Source organism: Microcaecilia unicolor, chromosome 14 (assembly GCF_901765095.1).
Source record: "Microcaecilia unicolor chromosome 14, aMicUni1.1, whole genome shotgun sequence".
Lineage (NCBI taxonomy): Eukaryota > Metazoa > Chordata > Amphibia > Gymnophiona > Siphonopidae > Microcaecilia > Microcaecilia unicolor.
In genome coordinates, this window is record NC_044044.1 from 849,925 (window position 1) to 871,129 (window position 21,205).

General features: G+C 47.2%; 1 protein-coding gene across 4 annotated transcripts in view; it reads left to right on the forward strand.

Moving 5' to 3' along the window:
- LOC115458247 (acetolactate synthase-like protein) overlaps positions 1–21,205 on the forward strand; it is a 211,830-nt gene that overhangs the window by 33,934 nt on the left and 156,691 nt on the right. For all 4 annotated transcript variants that reach the window (XM_030188108.1, XM_030188107.1, XM_030188110.1 and 1 more), the window contains exons 4-5: positions 26–153; positions 18,325–18,463. In XM_030188108.1, coding sequence (XP_030043968.1) covers positions 26–153; positions 18,325–18,463 — 267 coding nt within the window. The remainder of the gene's footprint in view (positions 1–25; positions 154–18,324; positions 18,464–21,205) is intronic.

A 21,205-nucleotide genomic window follows, 5' to 3' on the forward strand; every position in this document is an offset into this window, starting at 1 on the left:
TCTCCAATACTGCTTTATTTCTCAGGTACCATAGGAGTGGCTGCAGTAACAGCTGGACCTGGGTTAACAAATACTGTGACAGCGATAAAGAATGCACAGATGGCTGAGTCTCCAGTACTACTGATTGGAGGATCAAGTGCTACCCTTCTACAGGTGAGAGAAAGAAGGGGAATTGAGCAGCATAGCTGCAGGTGACAGAGGCAAGGGAGTTTGTCACTGCAATAGATTACAGAGTAGAATTTTATTGTACTGCTAAATTAAGGAACAGAATTAAGCCACACTACTGTGAATGAGTGAAATAAGGGGTCAGATTGCTGCAAATGAAAAAGGGGAGGGAAGGTAAGGGATCACATTGATTGATGTGAGCATGGTGATCACATTCCTGGGGAAGAGGCAAAAGGGTCATAGTTCTGTAGATGAAGGGGTGGGGAGATAAGGTCACACTGCTGCTGGTAAAAGGTATTCATATTACTACAGTGAGGTAGAGGGAGGGGATTATTTTGCTGCTTGTAAGGTAATGAAATAAGGGCTTTGGGGGTAACATTGCTGCAAGTGGGGGAGAGAAGGGGGCCATATTGCTATTAATGTGCAAATGAGGGGGGGGACTTAATTCTTCATATGAGAGGAGGGAAGCCAGAAGGTTAGATTAGTTTTATATTATAACCATCATCATGGGAGCTAGGCAGGTAATACAAAACCAGTAGATTTATAAAAGCTTAATCAATACAACAAAAGAAATCCAAAGCATAAGGTAGCAATATGCAACAAATTGCAAAAAGTAAAATAAGATCCAAGTATGAAAGAAAAGTGAATGCTATGCTATGGTGGTGAGTAAGAGGGAAGAGGTCACACTGCTGCATGTGATGGAGAGAGATTACTGTAGGTGAGGAATAAGGGAGCAATACTGTTACATGTACGGGAAACGGGGTTGATCACATTTCTGCATGGGAGGGAGAAGAGGTGAGCCATAAGAACATAAGAGTAGCCATACTGGGTCAGACCAATGGTTCATCTAGCCCGGTATCTTGTTTTCCAAATACTGGCCAAGCCAGGTCACAAGTACCTGGCAGAAACCCAAATCGTGGCAACACTCCATACAAATCCCAGGACAAGCAGTTGCTTTTCAGGTGAGTGAGGGAGCAGATCGTACTGCTACAGATAGAGAGCAGGGGAATAAATCTGATAAGGGGGAAGAGAGAGCAGGGGAATAAATCTGATAAGGGGGAAGAGAGAGCAGGGGAATAAATCTGATAAGGGGGAAGAGAGAGAGCAGGGGAATAAATCTGATAAGGAGGAAGAGAGAGAGCAGGGGAATAAATCTGATAAGGAGGAAGAGAGAGAGCAGGGGAATAAATCTGATAAGGGGGAAGAGAGAGCAGGGGAATAAATCTGATAAGGGGGAAGAGAGCAGGGGAATAAATCTGATAAGGGGGAAGAGGGAGTTGGAACTGCTTCAATGATGGGAGTTTCTCACTACTGCAACTGAGGAGGGGGTTCATTCTATGGCAAGTACAGTGCCGGTCTTAGGCAGGGGCGGTTGCACAGGGTCCCGCTCTCCCAGGGGCCCAGCATTTCTGGCACATCTGTCCTCCTGTCTTGGAACACCTCCCTGCTCTGTACCTTTAATGTGCATCCACGTTTCAGTAGAGAGCTGCAGACAGCGGCAGCGATTTTCATATCCCGTCAATTGCAGAGCCCAGAGCTTCCTTGCTGCTACATCCCGCCGTCTTTTGATGTCACTTACTGCGTCCTTAAGGGGGGATGCAGCAGCGAGGAAGCTCTGGGCTCGGCAGCTGACGGAATATGAAAATCGCTGCCGCTGTCTGTCACTCTCTACTGAAACGTGCTGGATGCACATCAAGGTATGAAGTGAGGTGGGGTTCCTAGAGCTCCAAACCTCCTTTTAAATTCTGATAAATTATGGCTTTTAGTGGGGGAGGGGCCTAAAACCGGCCCTGGGCAAGTATGCTCTTATATAGGAGGAAGAATAAGGGAAGTCACATTAATATATTGCGAGACCATTCTGGGAAAGTACTAATGTTTATCATGCCAGACAGTTTAGGGTCAGACATAGTACAGAATCCCTACAGGTTAAACTTGGATAAAGTATTGACTCACAAGAATAGTTGTAGAGAGAGATTGATTATTCAACTAGACCTAACAGTAGGCTTTGATGTAATAGACCTTGGGTCTCATTTTCAAAGCACTTAGACTTAGAAAGTAACTTTGTAAATCTAAGTGCTTTGAAAATATTCCTCCGTATGTTGTTGAATAGGCAAGAATAGACAGGGCTTTCGGGGCTAGCTCCTAATTGTTTTAGATCGTATTTTTGAAACGTTAATTTTGGGTGGTCATTAATGATCACAGCTTGATAAATTGGTCTTATGTATTTGGTGTGCCCACAAGGCTTTGGGCTAGCCCCTATTTTATTTAATGTTTTTCTTGGCTCCCATAAGGGCCCTCTTACTAAACTGCAGTAAATGGGGCCCTGTGCTAGTGACAGCAGCCATTTTTGCCGTGTTCCATGGCCCTTTTTACCACAGCGGGTAAAAAGGGCAAAAAAAAAGAAATGGTCGTGCTGTAAGTTCTGGAGGGGGGAGCACTTACCGCTACCCATCGAGGTGGTGGTAAGGGTTCCCACATTAACTCGATGGTAACCGGGCATTGGGTAACCCCCTCTGCGGAAATAGTTTTTAAATATTTCCGCTACTTCCAGAAATGGGACGCGCTGGGGATGAAACTACTGCCGGCACCTGTGTTGGGCTGGCAGTAGTTCTGAGTTGCCCCTAAGCTTTTTTAATTCAGGATTTGGGTTTCAGTGTTCGTTTTTATGCAGACAATATTCAGTTCCTTGTCACTTGCAGCAGATGAATCCAGGAACTAGTGGGTTAAGTCCGCCTACCAGCAGGTAGAGATAGAGATAAACAGACTAAAGGCAGTGATGCCAGACGGCCAGCTCCTTCCTCAGTTAGTATGTCTCTATCTCAGTAGGTGGTGGACGGCTTTTCTCTAGCTCCTTGGGCCCAAGGCCTCCGAGGATGCTCCTGGGCCGGTGGCCAGTTTGAACCAGGGGTGGCGGACTGGTGGTGTCCCCTTTGGCAGCATTCTCAGTTGCTGGGTCCCTGCTGCACCTCAAATTCCCTCTGAACAGGCTTTTGCTGTTCCTTTCCTTCCCTGTTTGTTTCTACCTCCTCACTAAAAAAAAAAAAAAAAAAGAGAACCATAGAATTTATTTAAAAGAGAAACAGAGAAGCAAGGGTAGTGTGTTTTGGCTGAGAGCAGGTTTGTGTTACTGCTGTCCGAGTCCTGTTTTCTGTTGCCTGCTTATCTGAGCCTGCCTCGAAGTGGAGTCGGAGAATTTTTTTCTTCGGCTCAACTGTCAGCGGAGTGCGCTGATTTGGCGGGACTCGACGCAGTGGTGGCATCTCCCCCAAGAGCGTGCTTTCCCACCCGGAGTCTGGCGATTCTCGTGCCATTTTGCAATTGGTCTCGGAGCCGGCTCCAGTAGCGGTTTTGGGCAAAGCTTCTTCTTCGCTGGTAAGGGGGGGGGGGGGGGCTGTGGGCAGTGGTGCAGGTGCCATGGCTGCGACCTCCTCCGTTGCGGGGGAGGGGTTTTCGCCAGAGTTTATTTATTTTTTTTGTAGTTACATTTGTACCCCGCGCTTTCCCACTCATGGCAGGCTCAATGCGGTGGGCAATGCAGGGTTAAGTGACTTGCCCAGAGTCACAAGGAGCTGCCTGTGCTGGGAATCGAACTCAGTTCCCCAGTTCCCCAGGACCAAAGTTCACCACCCTAACCACTAGGCCACTCCTCCACTCATTTTGCTACTCCATCAGGCGTTTTTATGGAAATTGGCCTTGCCCTACCCCCCCCCCCCCCCCCTCACTTGGCTGCGACAGCTTCGGCCTTTGATCCTCTCAGGGGTCTGGGGGTAACCAAGAGATTTTGGGTTTTTCCCCAGAGGATTTCTCCTCCCTTAAAAAGCCTAGGCTTTTTGGGGGTCTGAGGAGGGGTCCTGCACACAGTCGCCTGCAGCTGCCTCCGTGGTGGCTCTCTCGGAGCAGACGGGGGTAGAGGACGTGGAGGGCGGTGTCCGCCGTGAGGATTTTCCATAAGGAGGAGTTGTCCTCCTTTATCTCTCAGGCGCTGGAAGCCCTGAATATAGAGGACCCTGAGGTTGCGGCTTCTCAGGCGGTCAACCCCAAGATGGCTAGTACCAGACAACCAGTGGGCGGATGGGGGCTGAAAGTAGCCAGGGCTATGGCCAAGCTGTATCCAGTTTCAGCGGACCGTTTAGAGCAGTTTGCTCTACCTAGGGTGGATGCCCTGGTGACGGCGGTCACTAAGAAGACTACTCTTCCAGTGGAAGGTGGTGTGGCACTTAAGGATATGCAAGACAGATGGCTAGAGGCCTCTTTAAAACGTGCCTTTGAGGTGGCCGCTTTGACACTTCAAGCTTCTGTTTGTAGTTCTTATGCGGCTAGAGCTTGTCTCAGTTGGCTACATTCTGTCATGGATTCGATTAAGGAGTCTGATATGCCGGGAACTCCTTAGATGTCGCTGATGGATATTGATCTGGCGTACTTGGCGGATGCGTTGTATGATTTGGTCCGTGCTTCGGCCAAACTCATGGCCTTGACCGTTTCCTCTCGGCGTCTTCTGTGACTCTGTCATTGGGACGCGGATATGACCTCTAAGCAACGGCTCATTAAATTGCCTTTCCGAGGGAAATTGCTTTTTGAGGAAGACTTAGAAAAGATTGTTAAAGATTTGGGGGATTCCAAATCTCAGCGTCTTCTGGAGGATAGACCCAAGTCTACTTCCAGGCAGGGAGCCTTGAGGTTTCAGAGAGACGCGACGGTATCACCTGGGGGCGGTCCAATGCGGCCTTTCAGCGTCCTCGTTTTGGGCAGCGTTCTTCCTTTCGCAACGAAAGCGTCCGGCTGGACCCCCCTCTTGTCAGGGGGCTCCTTCTTGAGCCTCCCAATGATGGGGCGCAGGTCCACTTGGGAGGAGAGCAGATCAGTGGTCGGCTTTCTCTGTTTCTTCTATAGTGGGCCAGAATAATAGATTTTGGGTATTTGCATCACAGACTCTTTTATTTTATTATATTTATATCTTTTCTGAGCACAGAATAACGGAGGCCCTGTGTTCTTACTAAATTATGCATTAATTTTTACAAATTAGCTTTTTTCAACATTTGTGCCCTGATACAATATATTGCATATTATATATATTTTTTCTTGAGATATTTTTTTGAAATATTGGTGTATTTGTGGATAGGATGTGCGCAGATTTTGTTTGATACTAAACTTTTTATGCATTGATTTTCAGATATATGCATATACATCCCTTTATATATATATATATATATATATATATATATATATATATATATATAAAGGGATGTATATGCATATATCTGAAACATATTCTTTATGCCTGCTATGTTGCCATAAATAACTGAGCGTTTTCTGCTTTATCTATAGATTACAATTGTAGCAGAAGCCTTGCTTTCATTCTTTTTGAGCTTAATATTCGTATATCTATATATCACAAGGTCAGTTTATCTGTGATACTTGACTTATATGGTTACATCATATATATCATATATTATTTTCTAATTGATTTTAAGTGTGTTTTATTTATTTCACTGTATTTTGAGTTTTTTTTTGTTATACTTTTTTTTAATGTTTTTTCTGCTAGTTTTTAGATATCATCCTTCTTTGGTAATATACAACACCTTTATTGTATGTTATATATAATCTAATATTTTTTAATAATTTAAGTATTATATATTTGAAAACTATATATGTATGAGTATATGTATTTTTACGTGTATGTATTTTTATATATATACTAGCATTTCTACAATACATTTTTTTATATAAATTTTTTTATTAAAAAAAATTTTATTTTAAATTTTATATGTAATTTATGTTCATCACACATTTAACGTTTTATACTTATTTTACTTTTGTTTTGCATGTTTGTTTTATTACCATTGTTTGGTTTTATTTCATAGACTCCTCCTGAAGAAGGCGTCTGTAGCGCCGAAACATGGCTGTGTTGAGTCGAGCGTATATTTAAATAAAGAGATTGTTCCTAACCTACGTCGCCTACTAGTGTTGTTCAAGAGCCTACTCCTCCTACGCCCCCTTTCCTCAGATTGCTGCTGTTCAACCAGGCGAGTTTTTGACGGCTCTCGATTTGAGGGAAGCTTACCTGCACATTCCCATTTGGCAGCCCCATCAGAGATTTCTCAGATTTGTGGTGCTGGGTTAGCACTTCCAGTTTCGAGCCCTTCTATCCGGAATGGCCACTGCCCCACGCACTTTTTCCAAGGTCATGGTGGTGGTGGCAGCGTTCCTGCGGAAGGAAGGGATTCAAGTGCATCCATATCTTGACAACTGGCTGATTCAGGTGACGACAGCAGAGGAGAGTCAAGTGGTCACCGACCGAGTGATTGCGGTGTTGCAATCCTTAGGTTGGGTGGTCAGTATGGACAAGAGTCATCTGGTTCCTACTCAGAGTCTGGAGTATCTTGGAGTGCAATTTGATACAAAACGGGGGAAGGTGTTTCTCCCCGAGGAGCGAAGGATCAAATTGCTTTCTCAGGTACGGACCTTATTGAGTCGTTGCGCTCCCCGAGTGTGGGACTATGTTCAACTCCTCGGTTCCATGACGGCGACCTTGGAGGTCATTCTATGGGCAAGGGCTCACATGCGGCCTCTTCAGAATTTCCTTTTGAGCAGATGGTCGCTGACGTCGCTGGATTATCACCGACGCCTTCCTTGGTTGAGCCGGGCCATTGACAGTCTCCGGACAGCCAATTTGCAGGAGGGTGTTTCTCTGGCATCTCCCAATTGGGTGGTAGTTGTGACGGATGCCAGCCTTGCGGGCTGGGGAGCTCATTGTCTTCATCGAGTAGCCCAGGGATTGTGGACCCCTCTCGAAGCGACTTGGCCGATAAATCTTCTGGAGTTGCGAGCAGTCGTGAACGCATTGCGGGGTTTTCAGGACCTTCTGCAGGGGCAGGCGGTTTGTGTATTCGTGGACAACACCACGATGGTGGCCTACATCAATCGGCAGGGGGGCACTCGCAGTCATCCCTTTTCAATGGAAGCGTCTCGTCTTCTAGTATGGGTGGAAGCGCATGTTCAGAGTCTGTTGGCAGCGCATATTGCGGGTCAATACAATGTTCAAGCGGATTTTCTCAGCCGGACTCTTTTGGACGCAGCGGAATGGACGCTGTCGGACTCTGATTTTTGGCTGATCTGTCAACGTTGGGGAAGACCAGTAATGGATCTCATGGCCATGGCTTGCAATGCCAAAGTTCCCCAGTTCTTCAGCCGCAAACGGCAGCCAGGATCCGCAGGATTGGACGCTCTTCTCCAGCCATGGCCGGAACAGCAGCTACTGTATGTTTTTCCTCCGTGGCCTCTGATAGGGAGAGTTCTTTGCCGCATAGGGCGGCATCAGGGGCCAGTCGTTCTAGTGGCCCCGACAGCCGTGGTATGCGGATCTCGTTTGAGCACTCTCAGAGCCACCATTGTGACTTCCGGTGACTCTTGATCTGCTGCATCAAGGGCCAGTTCAAATGGAAAATCCCTCCCGCTTTGGTTTTATGGCCTAGCTATTGAGAGGCGGCAGTTGAGGAAGAAGGGATTTTCAGGACCAGTCATTGCCACTCTTTTAGGGGCAGGGAAGCAGTCTACTTCAGCAGCATATGTGCGAGTCTGGAAAGCTTTCATCGGCTTGGTGTGCTTTGCGTGCTGAATCACCTTTTCGGGCGGACATTCCAGTTATTCTGGAGTTCCTTCAGCATGGTCTTCAAAAGGGATTGGCATATAATTCCCTTCGAGTGCAGGTGGCCGCACTAGCTTGTTTTAGGGCAAAACTGGACGGTTCCTCTTTAGCAGCTCACTCTGATGTGGTCCGTTTCCTACGCGGGGCTCTTCGGCTTCGGCCTGTTCTGCGGCAGCCGTGCCCAGCGTGGCTTTTGAATGTGGTACTGCGAGCCCTCCAGGCTCCACCGTTTGAGCTGTTGAATAAGGTTTCTGAGAAGGATCTAACACAGTGTTTTTGGTGGCCATTGCTTCGGCTAGGAGGATTTCTGAAATTCAGGCTTTGTCTTGCAGAGATCCTTTTTTGCAGTTTTCTGAAGCAGGAGTGTCGATCCGGACGGTGCCGTCATTTCTACTTAAAGTGGTTTCGGCTTTCCATGTCAATCAGGTGGTTTATCTTCCGTCTTTTCGAAGAGAAGATTATCTGGGGGAGTTTGCCTCGCTACGTTTCCTGGACGCGAGGAGAGCCTTGTTTCGGTACTTGCAGATCTCTAACGAGTTTCGACACTCGGATCATCTCTTTGTGCTCTTGTCGGGATCGTAAAGAGATGAGGCAACTTCTAAGGCTTCCGTTGCTCGCTGGATTAGGGAAGCCATTGGAGTGGCGTATCTGCTACAAGGGCGGACATCTCCAGTGGCCCTGAAGGCGCATTCTACTCGGGCACAGGCGGCTTCTTGGGTGGAGGCGTCGGCCTTATCTCTGGAAGAGATTTGTCGGGCAGCTACGTGGGCGTCTCGTCATACTTTTGCAAAGCATTACAGGCTAGATGTGTCTGCTCGGGAGGATGCGAGTTTTGGGGTGGAAATGTTGGCGTGGGGAGCATCGGCTTCCCACCCTACTTAAGGAATGCTTTGGTACATCCCACTAGTTCCTGGATTCATCTGCTGCAAGTGACAAGGAAGGAAAATTATGTCTTACCTGATAATTTTCTTTAACACAGCAGATGAATCCAGGATCCCTCCCTAGTTCAGCCGACGGTTTTTTCATTTTCTGCGGGGTGTGGCTATTTTTTCCTTCCAGGTTCTCTTTTGCAGAGTTCAGACAGATATGGGAACATGGAAAGGATTCCGATTTCTGGATCAAGTTGCAGTTATATTGAAGTTCTTATTTGGTTCTCTGTTTTTCATAGTGAGGATGGTTTCTGGTTGTTATTAGTTTCATATTTTTGGCCTTGGCAAACGCTTACGAATGACATACTAACTGAGGAAGGAGCTGGCCATCTGGCATTATTGCCTTTAGTTTGTTTATCTCTATCTCCACTTGCTGGTAGGCGGACTTAACCCACTAGTTCCTGGATTCATCTGCTATATTAAAGGAAAGAAAATTATCAGGTAAGACATAATTTTACCTTGGTGGTTGCAGCAATATTTGGGACCCTCATTTTCAATCTGATTTGGTGTATAAACTTTCTTGGATAAATCAGTGGCTTGTAGATCACAAGCTATTCTTGAATCCAAAGAAGTGTGAGGCAATGCGGATTTCTGATAGTCAGGTTTTGCCATTTGTTCCTCAGATTCAGAACCAACCTATTTTGGTTAGTGAAACGATTACCTCATTGGAGGGTGGTTTGGGATTCTAGCCTTTCTTTTGCAGCTTGTATTTCTAAGATTGTTCAGACTTTTTTCTTTTTGAGGAAGATTAGATCTCTGATTTCTGTTTTGGATAAGAGGGCAAAGAATATTTTTATTGCATGCTTTAATTATAAGGTGGATTGATTATTGCAATGTGTTATTGGCTGGTTGTCTTCAGGTTCAATTGAATCGATTGCAATGTATAGAGAATACCAGTGTTAGATTATTGTATTATGTGGGAGTAAGGGATCGTGTTACTTACTCCCTTGCTTAGAGAGCATCATTGGTTGCCAGTTACTGCCAAAATTAAGTACAAAATTTTGGTATTGTCACATCAGGCTATGATTTCTGGAAAACTGTTGTATCTTTACTCAGTGTTGATTCTTTATTCCTGCTAGACATTTTTGATCATCACAGGCTAATCTTTTATTGGTTCCTTCTAATCAGAGATATTGGCATTGTTCTTCTAGCAATACTGCTTTCAGTATTGTTATTGTGGCACTGTTTCTTTGAAATTCTTTACCATTATATTTAAGGATGGAAAATTCTATTTGAGGTTTAAAAAGCATGGCTAGTTTTGGGTAAATTACCTGTTTTGAGGGGCCTTCCCTTTTTTGCTGTTTGTATTCCTGGTGTGACACACCGCTTTTTTTTCTTCGGTTTTTTTTTTTGTTTTGTTTTTTTGCTTTTATTTTATTCTTATTTTTATGTTGGCTGCCGATTAAAGATTGTTGTGCTGTTTTACATCCCTTCCTTTTGTTTCTTGTTTTTATTTTTTGTTTTAAGTCAGGCATTGTAATAAATTGTAAACCACTTTAATGCATTATTTTTGTGTGAAAGGTGGTATATTAATTCTGGCAAATAGATAAATAGAGAGGGGAATGAAATTAAATTACTATGTGTGAATGAGAGGTTGTGGGCCACCTTACTATGGGAAAGGGAGGAGAAGACATCGTTGTGCTGTGAGTGTGGATGCAGAGGGATCAAACTGCTTCAGGAGACAGAACTGAGGGTTGCCTTACTGCTTTGAATGAAAATGCAGAGGAGTGTGTCGCAGAGGAAATTGGGGGGAAAGGGGTGGTTTTCATAGTTTCAAATGAGGAAGGAGAAGATGACCACATTGTTGCATGGAAATGCAGACAAAGCAACTGGTTACACTACTACAGATGCAGAAAAGTACATAAAATAAAAGGGAGAGAGACACACTTTTCAAGATAATATAGTCAAGAAACCTGCTGCCTTAGGTGAAAGGTGTATTTTATTTATTTATTTGTTAAATTTGTACCCCGCATTTCTCCGAGGACAAGCAGGCTGCTTGTTCTCACTGATGGGTCGGCGGCTCAGGAATGGAGAATTTTCTAAGTAAAATTAAACAGAGCTTTGCGGGAGCTTCCGGCGCGCGGGGCACGCCCACCGTGCATGCGTGGCTGTCTTCCTGCCCGCGTGTGAACGTTCCCACTCAGTTTTTCTTTTTCCGCTGAGGAGAGTGGCTGTGTGTCGGTCTCACTCCCTCAGGCCCAGAGAGAGACTTTTGGCATGTTCGTGCTGTTTCACGCTCTCTTTTTTTTTTATTTTATTTCGCCTTTTGTCTTTTCGTTTCCAAGTAAAAAAAAAAAAAAAACTTATTTCCTTAGTTTCTCCATTTTAAGTTTCCTTTCGCTTTCATCGCGGCTCTCATTTTTTGTGCCCCTCTTTTTGGCACAATTGAGCCTTTTGATTTCGCCACTGCAATTTTTTTTCTGTCCATGTCATCGAGGACTCCCAGTGGCTTCAAAAAGTGTAATCTGTGCCAGCGGTCGATCTCAGGTACTGACCCGCATGCGTGGTGCCTTTAGTGCCTTGGGGCCGACCATCGCCCAGACGTTTGTAAGTTGTGTCTTAGCTTGAAAAAGCGGACACAGGCGTCGAGGAAAGCTCTTCAGGACTGTCTTTTTGGAGCTTCGACTGGTTCCTCGGCGTCGACATCGGTACTGAGGTTGGCGGCGTCGATGTTGGCACCGAGGATGGCATCAACTTCAGGAGTGCAGGTAATGGCTGTCCGGAGACCATCACACATTGGAAGAAGTGAGCCGCCGAGTGGGTCTCCACCTGTCTCGGAGTCTCCTGCTGTTCAGGGCCCCCGGGACCGACCAGACTCGGACCCGACCCCGAGGAGGCTTGTGGATTCCATGTCCTCCTTGTCAGTACCGAGGAGTCCGCATGACGTGCATCGAGCGAAGGCGAAGAAGCACTGTCATCGGTCTCAGCACGGTACCGAGTGCCGGGGCGCCGAGGAATTCGGCACCCGTGAAGCGCCGGCACCGGGAGGGACCGCTCACCCTCCGTTCAAGAGGTGTCGGCGCGTCGGTCTTCGGACAGCCCGGTACCGCCTCCTCAGCCTCAACCAGTTCTGGCACCGGCTCCCATACCGACCCTGCAGCCTTGCTCGATGGCGACTCTAGACTAGTGCATCCGAGCCCTGCTTCCAGGTCTCCTGGAAGGGTTACTGCAGTCTGCTTTGGTGCCGGGGGTGCTTGTGCCCCCCGTACCGCACGTGGAATTGGCAGCTGGCTCTGTCCCGGTGCGGAGGTCGTCTATGCCGGTACCGCTTGCGGCATCGGCGTCGGCTGCCACCCAGATGGATTCCCCGTCGACGTCAATGGAGGAAGTTTCATCGCCGTTGGCATGGGAGTCTACCTCTCGACATCGCCCTCGAGGACTTGGTTCCTCGGTGTCGAGACGGGCCCGGTTTCGGACTGCAGTCAAAGAACTCCTGTCCGACACCGATGAGGATGCCTCGTGGGATGAGGAGGAGGATCTCAGGTATTTCTCCTCTGAGGACTCTTGTGGTCTTCTCTCTGGTCCTACTCCCTCTCCAGAAAGAAAGCTTTCTCCCCCGGAGAGTTTTTCTTTCTCCTCATTTGTCCGGGAAATGTCTGTGGCTATTCCCTTCCTGGTGGTATCTGAGGATGAGCCCAGGACTGAGATGCTCGAGGTCCTTGACTATCCTTCGCCACCTAAGGAGTCATCCACGGTTCCTTTGCATAATGTGATCAAGGAAACACTTATGCGGAACTGGATGAAACCACTAAGTAATCCCACCATTCCCAAAAAAGCTGAGTCCCAATATTGGATTCATGATGAACCTGAGTTGATGAACTCGCAGTTACCTCACGACTCTGTGGTTGTGGATTCCGCTCTCAAGACAGCCAAGAGTTCTAGAGATTTTGCCTCGGCGCCCCTGGGGCGAGAACCTAGAACTCTGGACTTTTTTGGGAAGAAGGTGTATCAGGCCTCTATGCTTGCGGCCAAAATCCAGTCGTACCAGCTCTACATGAGCGTTCACTTGGGGAACACGGTGGAGCAGCAGGCGGGTTTGGTTGATAAGCTTCCCCCGGAGCTCTCCAGGCCTTTTCAGGAGGTGGTCAGGCAGCAGAAGGTGTGTCATAAATTCCTGACCAGGGGTGCTTACGATTCTTTTGATGTCACATCCAGGATCGCTGCTCAGGGTATAGTGATGCGCAGACTCTCGTGGCTGTGTGCCTCTGACCTGGACAATCGAGTCCAGTAGCGGATTGCGAATATCCCTTGCTGGGGGGATAACTTTTTTAGTGAGAAGGTCGAGCAGGTGGTCGATCAGATCACCCAGCGGGAAACTGCTAAGGCCAATCTCTCCCTCCGGGCACCTTCTGCTTCTACCTCAACTGGTAAACGTTTTTTCCAGGAAAGGAGGAATGCGCCCTACGCTTATAATAAGCGTAGTGTAAGCAGGAGCCTCTAGGTGTGCCAAGGATAATAAGCGTAGTGTAAGCAGGAGCCTCTAGGTGTGCCAAGGATAGAACAGTCTCCTTTAGCCACAGGCTCCTGGTACAGCCAAGAAAACAAAGGTCCACCAGCAACTTCAATTTTAAGGCTGTTTCTAGTAGACCTGATACACGGTTCCAACAGCAGCATTCACCTTTAATCTTAAGCACATATAAACCACCTGAAAGTGTGTGGCAAATAGTGCCCTTTCAGCAGCAGGCTATCAGCACATACCAGGTTTCAATATAGGCTTACAGTCAGCGTCAGTCTGGGCTCTTTATCCAGTGCACAATAAACAGTAGCTCAAATCCAAATAGAAGCAGTTCTTTCAATTCATCATCACAGTTAAATCACCCAGCAGCAGTCTCCACCTTCTACCCTCTTTACCTTCAGGAGAGTTCAATACTTTAGGGACTCCTCACACCCAAGGGATGTCACCCTGCATCAGCTTTACTGCTAGATTCAATACTTTTGGGACTTCCTCACACCCAAGGGATTTCACCCTGCTTCAGTACTTTAGGGACCTCTCTTGCCCAAGGGTTCTCAGCCTGCAACTGCTTCTCTCTCCTGCTGCTTTCCACTGCTGCTCTCTTGGGACTCCTTCCCACCTGCCTAACCAATCCCTGACTTCTGCTACCACAACCAATCATTCTCCTCTCATTAGCTTCCCTTACACCCCTGCCAGCTGAGTTGAGCATTATACTAATGAGGAGCTCCTGCACACAAGGTTTCCTATCTCTCTTTCCCCCTATTGGCAGCCAATCTACACATCCTGCTAGCTTACACCTCTGTCTTCCCTTATTGTAGCTAGGAGTCCAGTCTGGGTTTTCCATCTCACCCCCTGGCTCCTTGCCTGCAATGCATTCTGGGACTTGTAGTTTAGGGTTCTGCTGCTTCATTCTATACTTCTGGGATGTAGCCTTGTCATAGTAGGTACAATCCTCGGCAACCTGTTCAGGCTCGTCCCCAGCACGCTTGTTCTCGTCAACAGCGTGCGCAACGACAGGCCCCTGAGCCTCCCCAGCAAAAGCAAGGGATGGGCTTTTGACAGGCTTTTGACTGGCTCCAGCTGAGCATAGCCGCTGTAAAAGTGTCCGTACCGGACGACTTACCGATCGGGGGGAGGTTAAAATTTTTTCACCAAAGGTGGCCTCTCATAACCTCCAATCGGTGGGTTCTTCAAATAGTCCGGTTAGGATACTCCCTCAATTTGATATCCAAGCCTCCAAATTGCCTACCGGGAGCTCAGTCTTTCAGCTTTCAGCACAGACAGGTATTTGCCGAGGAAATCTCCACCCTTCTCGTGGCCAAAGAGGTCGAGCCCGTTCCACCAGGGCAAGAAGGGTTGGGATTCTTTTCCAGGTATTTCCTTGTGCAAAAGAAAACAGGGGGGATGCATCCCATCCTAGACCTAAGGGCCCTGAACAAATTCCTAGTCCGAGAAAAGTTCAGGATGATTTCCATGGGCACCCTTCTTCCCATGATTCAGGCAAAAGATTGGCTATGCTCTCTGGACTTGAAGGACGCTTATACACACATCCCAATACATCCAGCTCACAGGAAGTATCTTCGATTTTGTCTGGGCACTCAGCACTTCCAGTATTGTGTGCTGCCTTTTGGTCTGGTGTCTGCACCCAGAGTTTTTACAAAGTGCCTGGCAGTGGTTGCAGCGTCGCTACGCAGACTGGGAGTGCATGTGTTCCCTTATCTCAACAATTGGCTGGTAAAGAACACCTCAGAGGCAGGGGCTGTACAGTCCATGCAGATAACGATTCAACTGCTGGAGCTACTCGGGTTTGTCATAAATTACCCCAAGTCCCATCTCTCCCCTGTCCAGAATCTGGAATTTATAGGAGCTCTGTTGAACTCACAGACAGCTTGTGCCTATCTTCCCAGGGCCAGAGCAGACCATCTTCTGTCTCTAGTTTCCAGGGCCAAAGCGTCACGACAGATCACAGCACGGCAGATGTTCAGGCTCCTGGGCCATATGGCCTCCACGATTCATGTGACTCCCATGGCGCCCCGTCACATGAGATCAGCTCAATGGACCCTAGCTTCCCAGTTGTATCAAGCTGCAGGGAACCTAGAGGATGCAATCCAGCTGTCCATCGATTTCCACAATTCCCTTCAGTGGTGGACAGTTCGATCCAATTTGGTCTTGGGACGTCCCTTCCAAATTCCTCAGCCACAAAATGTGCTGACAACGGATGCATCCCTCCTTGTGTGGGGAGCTCATGTCGATGGGCTCCACACTCAGGGTGTTTGGTCCCTTCAGGAAACAGGTTTTCAGATCAACCTCCTGGAGTTGCGAGCGGTCTGGAACGCTCTAAAGGCTTTCAGAGATCGGCTGTCCAACCAAATCATTCTACTTCAGACAGACAATCAGATTGCGATGTACTACATCAACAAGCAGGGGGGCACCGGATCTCGCCCTCTGTGTCAAGAAGCCATCCAGATGTGGCTTTGGGCTTGCCGTCACGGCATGTTCTCCAAGCCACATATCTGGCAGGCGTAAACAGTCTGGCTGACAGGTTGAGCAGGATTATGCAACCTCACGAGTGGTCACTGAACGTGGACGTGGTACGCAAGATCTTCTGAGAGTGGTGCACCCCCACGGTGGATCTTTTTGCCACTCAGATCAATCAAAAGGTCCCTCAATTCTGTTCCAGACTTCAGGCCCATGACAGGCTAGCGTTGGATGCCTTTCGCCTTCATTGGGGGACAGGCCTTCTGTATGTGTATCCTCCCATACCTCTGGTGGGGAAGACTTTTTGCTGAAACTCAAGCGAGACTGCGGAACCATGATTCTGATTGCACCCTTCTGGCCACGTCAGATTTGGTTCCCTCTTCTTCTGGAGTTGTCCTCCGAGGAACTGTGGAGATTGGAATGTTTTCCAACCCTCATCACTGAGAACGAGGGGGCGCTTCTGCATCCCAACCTCCAGTCTCTGGCTCTCACGGCCTAGATGTTGAGAGCGTAGAATTTGCTTCCTTGGGTCTTTCTGAGGGTGTCTTCCAAATCTTGCTTCTAGAAAAGATTCCACGAAGAGGTGTTACTTTTTCAAATGGAGGAGGTATGCAGTCTGGTGTGATAGCAAGGCCCTAGATCCTCGCTCTTGTCCTACACAGACCCTGCTTGAATACCTTCTACACTTGTCAGAGTCTGGTCTCAAGACCAACTCTGTAAGAGTTCACCTTAGTGCAATTAGTGCTTTTCATCAACGTGTAGAGGGTAAGCCTATCTCTGGACAGCCTTTAGTTGTTCGCTTCATGAGAGGTTTGCTTTTGTGAAAGCCCCCTGTCAAACCTCCACCAGTATCATGGGATCTCAACGTCATTCTCACCCAGCTGATGAAGCCTCCTTTTGAGCCACTGAATTCCTGCCATCTGAAGTATTTGACCTGGAAGGTCATTTTCTTTGTGGCTGTTACTTCAGCTCGTAGGGTCAGTGAGCTTCAAGCCCTGGTAGTGCATGCTCCTTATCTCAAGTTTCATCACAATCGAGTAGTCCTCCGCACTCTTGCCAAAGGTGGTGTCGGAGTTCCATTTGAACCAGTCAATTGTCTTGCCAACATTTTTTCCCCACCCTCGTACCCGCCCTGCTGAACGTCAGTTGCACACCCTTGAACAGCAAGAGAGCATTGGCCTTTTACCTGGAGCGGACAAGACCCTTCAGACAGTCCACCCAAATGTTTGTTTCTTTTGATTCCAACAGAAGGGGAGTCGCCGTCAGGAAACGCACCATATCCACTTGGCTAGCAGATTGCATATCCTTTACTTATGCCCAAGCTGGGCTGACTCTTGAGGGTCATGTCATGGCTCATAGTGTTAGAGCCATGGCAGCGTCAGTGGCTCACTTGAAGTCAGCCACTATTGAAGAGATATGCCAAGCTGCGACGTGGTCATCAGTCCACACATTCACATCTCACTACTGCCTTCAGCAGGATAGCCGATGCAACAGTCGGTTTGGGCAGTTGGTGCTGCAGAATCTGTTTGGGGTTTAGAATCCAACTCCACCCCCCTAGGCCCATTTTTATTCTGTTCCAGGCTGCACTCTCAGTTAGTTGTTCTAGTTTGTAGGTCAATCCTTGTTATGTCCTCGCCGTTGCGAGGCTCAATTGACCTTTCTTTGTTGTTTTGAGTGAGCCTGGGTGCTAGGGATACCCCATCAGTGAGAACAAGCGGCCTGCTTGTCCTCGGAGAAAGCGAAGATTCTTACCTGTAGCAGGTATTCTCCGAGGACAACAGGCTGATTGTTCTTACCAACTCGCCCTCCTCCCCTTTGGAGTTGTGTTCTTATTTACTTGCTTTTTTGATATAACTGAGCGGGAACCTTCACTCGCGGGCGGGAAGATGGCCGCGCATGCGCGGTGGGCGTGTCCCGTGCGCCGGAAGCTCCTGCAAAGCTCTGTGTAATTTTACTTGGAAAATTCTCCGTTCCTGGGCCGCCATGGACACCGACCCATCAGTGAGAACAATCAGCCTGCTGTCCTCGGAGAATACCTGCTACAGGTAAGTATCTTCGCTTTTCACACCTATTTGCAGGCTCAATGTGGCTTACATAGTACCGTAAAGGCATTCGCCAAGTCTGGTAAAGAAACAAATACATGATGGTGATGTGGTCGATTAAGGTTCAGGCACAATGGGAATCAAAGAGAGGAGAGGTTATATAGTGTCCATTACGAGCTTTGGTTTTGCTGTGTTGCAGATTGTAGGCATTTATGTTGGGTCAGTAGGGTATGCCTTTTTGAACAGATTGGTATTTAGTGATTTCCTGAAGTTTAGATGGTCGTAGGTTGTTTTCACAGCTTTTGGCAGTGTGTTCCATAGTTGTGTAGAAGAAGAAGCTGGATGTGTAGGTTGCTTTGTATTTGAGTCCTTTGCAGTTTGGGTAGTGGAGGTTTAGGTATGTTCGTGATGATGTGTGTTTCTGGTTGGTAGATCTATGAGGTGTGTCTTGTAGCCTGGGACTTCGCCGTAGATAATTTTGTGGACCAGGGTGCGGATTTTGAAGGTAATACATTCTTTGATTGGGAGCCAATGCAGTTTTTCTCGGAGGGGTTTGTGGATAATGTACTTTTCGGGCTTTTTAAGTCTCTGATACTCATTTTTTTTTTTCAGGGACGTGGAGCTCTCCAGGACATTGATCAGCTGTCCCTATTAAAGCCACTCTGCAAATTCTGTGCCTCTGTTCGGACTGTGCGAGAGATTGTCCCTGTACTCAGAAAGGCTGTGTCTGTAGCTCAGTCTGGAACACCAGGTAACTTATTTTCTTTAAGAATAAGCAGCACATTGTTTCTCACATTTAGGTAATGTCATCGAATGGAGTCCAGTGCAGATGCTACCCACTACTGTATAGCTTTAAGAAGTCTTTGGTAGCATCCCACAATGCATGCACGAGTGCCTTCCTGCCTGATGTGAGTGCGTGGGACCAGCAGTTTTCATTTTACCGTGGAGCAGAGATGTTCTGTCTAGTGAACACTAACATATATTTTTTCATTTTCTTTCTATTTTTCACTTTTCTCCCTTGTCCCTTAGTATATTTTTAGCGTTTTTGGCAAATTTTTTTCCTTCGTTTTTTCACAGCTACTGAGGCCCATGTACCAGTTGGGAAAAGTTTCTATTTTTGTGAAGAAACTTTTATCATTTCTTACAGTTGAGTTGTTTGATTTCACATTGGCTATTTTCCCCTGGATGTCTTGGAAAATTTCCAGTGGTTTCAAGCAGTTAAAAAAAATATGAAAAAAATTGGTATATGCATTCAATAAAAATCAATAAATCAAGAGGATAGAAACATAGTCAATATTATTGATATATATAAAACATCAATGGTTAAAGGGAAACATGCATCTCTTCAATAGAAGCCATATTAGACAGGGGCCACAGGAGCGGTCGCACAGGGCCTCGCGCTCCCAGAGGCCTCGCAGCTGTGGCCTCAGCATGTCCCCCTATCTCCTTCTCCCCACCTTGAATCCAGCATCTCTCCCACCCACATCCTCTAAAGTTACTTCACCCCCGGCACCGGCTGCGATTAAGGCACACTACTGGGGCCGGTGTTCGGACCTTCTCTCTGCTGGTCGCACCTATGTGGAGGCAGGAAGTTACCACACGGAAGGTGGGATCAGCAGAAGGAAGGCCCCAATGCCAGCCACCTGAATTAGCCACAGTTGGAAACAGAATTCTGGGCTTGATGAATCTTTGGTCTGTTCCAGTATGGCACACTTAGCAATGCTTATGTACTTATGTAGTTTATGGCTGGCTTATGATGTATAGTTTCTTTTATGGTCTTCAATAGATTTAATGTTCTGTCTTTTTACCACTTCTTATATATTTGTTTTATTCTCATTAATATATTTGTATTTTTGTTACTTTTGAAATGTTATTAAAAATTGTAAGGTCTCCACCACTGGGAGACTCTCGAGTCCCTTGGCCCTTTAGCGGAGCTGTGTGCTGTTATCCACTGCTAAAGAGCACACGACAATCCACAAGGTCAGATCATTATACTTTATTGTAATCCCTTTGTGTCAACTTCTCCACCAAAGGTAGTTCCCATCACAGCACTTCTCAAAAAACATAGCAGTTCAACAGCATAGTATTCAAAACAAAACAAAAAAAACCCAAAAGGTTCCAAAATCTCAGCAGTTCATATAAAGCAGTTATGCAAAGCAATTCTTCAAACAAAGTAGCTCAAAAAGGGCTCAAACTCCCAGCAGTTCATGTATAGCAGGTATGCAAAGTAATTCTTCAAACATGGTAGCTCCAGAAAGGGTTCAAACTCTCCCCAACAGTTCATGTCAGCAGTTAAGCAAAACAATTCCCCAAACACAGCAGTTCAGAAAGGGTTCAAACTCCCAGCAGTTCATGTATAGCAGTTATGGCCAAAACCACCACTCCTCCTCTCTCCCTTTCAAAAGAAGTCAACCTAGGGAGAATGGCAAGGGTCCCTCCCCAACCAGGCCAAAATTATACCCTGACCACCACCCGCATGACCCTTCCATGGTAAACCTGTTCTCTCAGCTCCCCTCGTGGGATAGCCACCTTTCCCCTTCTACCAGGTTCTCCTCCCGAGCAGCCTTCTCCTGTTTCCCCTCCTTTCCTTCCGGTTTAGTCAGAGCAGCAACCTCCATCAGCTCCTCTTGCTCTAGTTCCTCCCCCTTTTCTTCCCCTTGCCAGTCCATAGGTTCCTCCCCACAACCATTGCTCAGCTGCTCTCCATTTGCTTGATTGGGCAGGTTCAGAACTCCTTCCCTCATCCTGGCTCTCTGGGACAGGTTTTTCCAACTCCCTTCTCTTTCCCTTCTCCTGACCTCCTCTGGGGGCTGTTGGGGATTGAAGTCCCTGTTTCTACCATGGGACCTACTCAGGGGCTGCTGGGAATTCTAGTCTTTTCCTTTTCTCCAATCCCCCAGGGGAAAAGATTCCTTCCTTTCTCTGCCCAGTCTCCCTCCCTCTCGAGCCTCCTCGTTCCTCCATGTGCCTTCATTCTCCCTCTCACCCTCATACTCCTCACAAAATGTATTGGTTCCTTTTATTTCATGTACTGGTGCTAATGTGTTCTGTTAACATTGTATTATCAATAGTATTTAACAGTGCAAACAGAAGAACAAGAACCGTCGCAGTCACAAAAACTAAATTGATATATATAAACCATCAATTGTTAAATACTATTGATACGCCAAACACAGTGAAGGTGACAAAAATGTTGAAGCTAGATGATGATCAAAATATGTAAAATGTTTATTAAAAAATCCAATGACGCGACACGAGTTGTGTTTCAGGCACAATGGCCTGTATCAGGAATCTTCTGTCAGATGTTGTGAACTTGCTAGTTCTCCGAGGACAAGCAGACGAGGGTGGGCCCAGGAGGAAGGAGGGACGTCTGAGACTCGTGGAGGAGGCGATCAGCTGTTCTTGCCCGTGCAGCGCTTTCACACAGAGGTGAGAGGCGCTGCACGGGCCCGGTAAGACGGAGGGGGGCCCGGTGGGGGGGGGGGAACGGCGG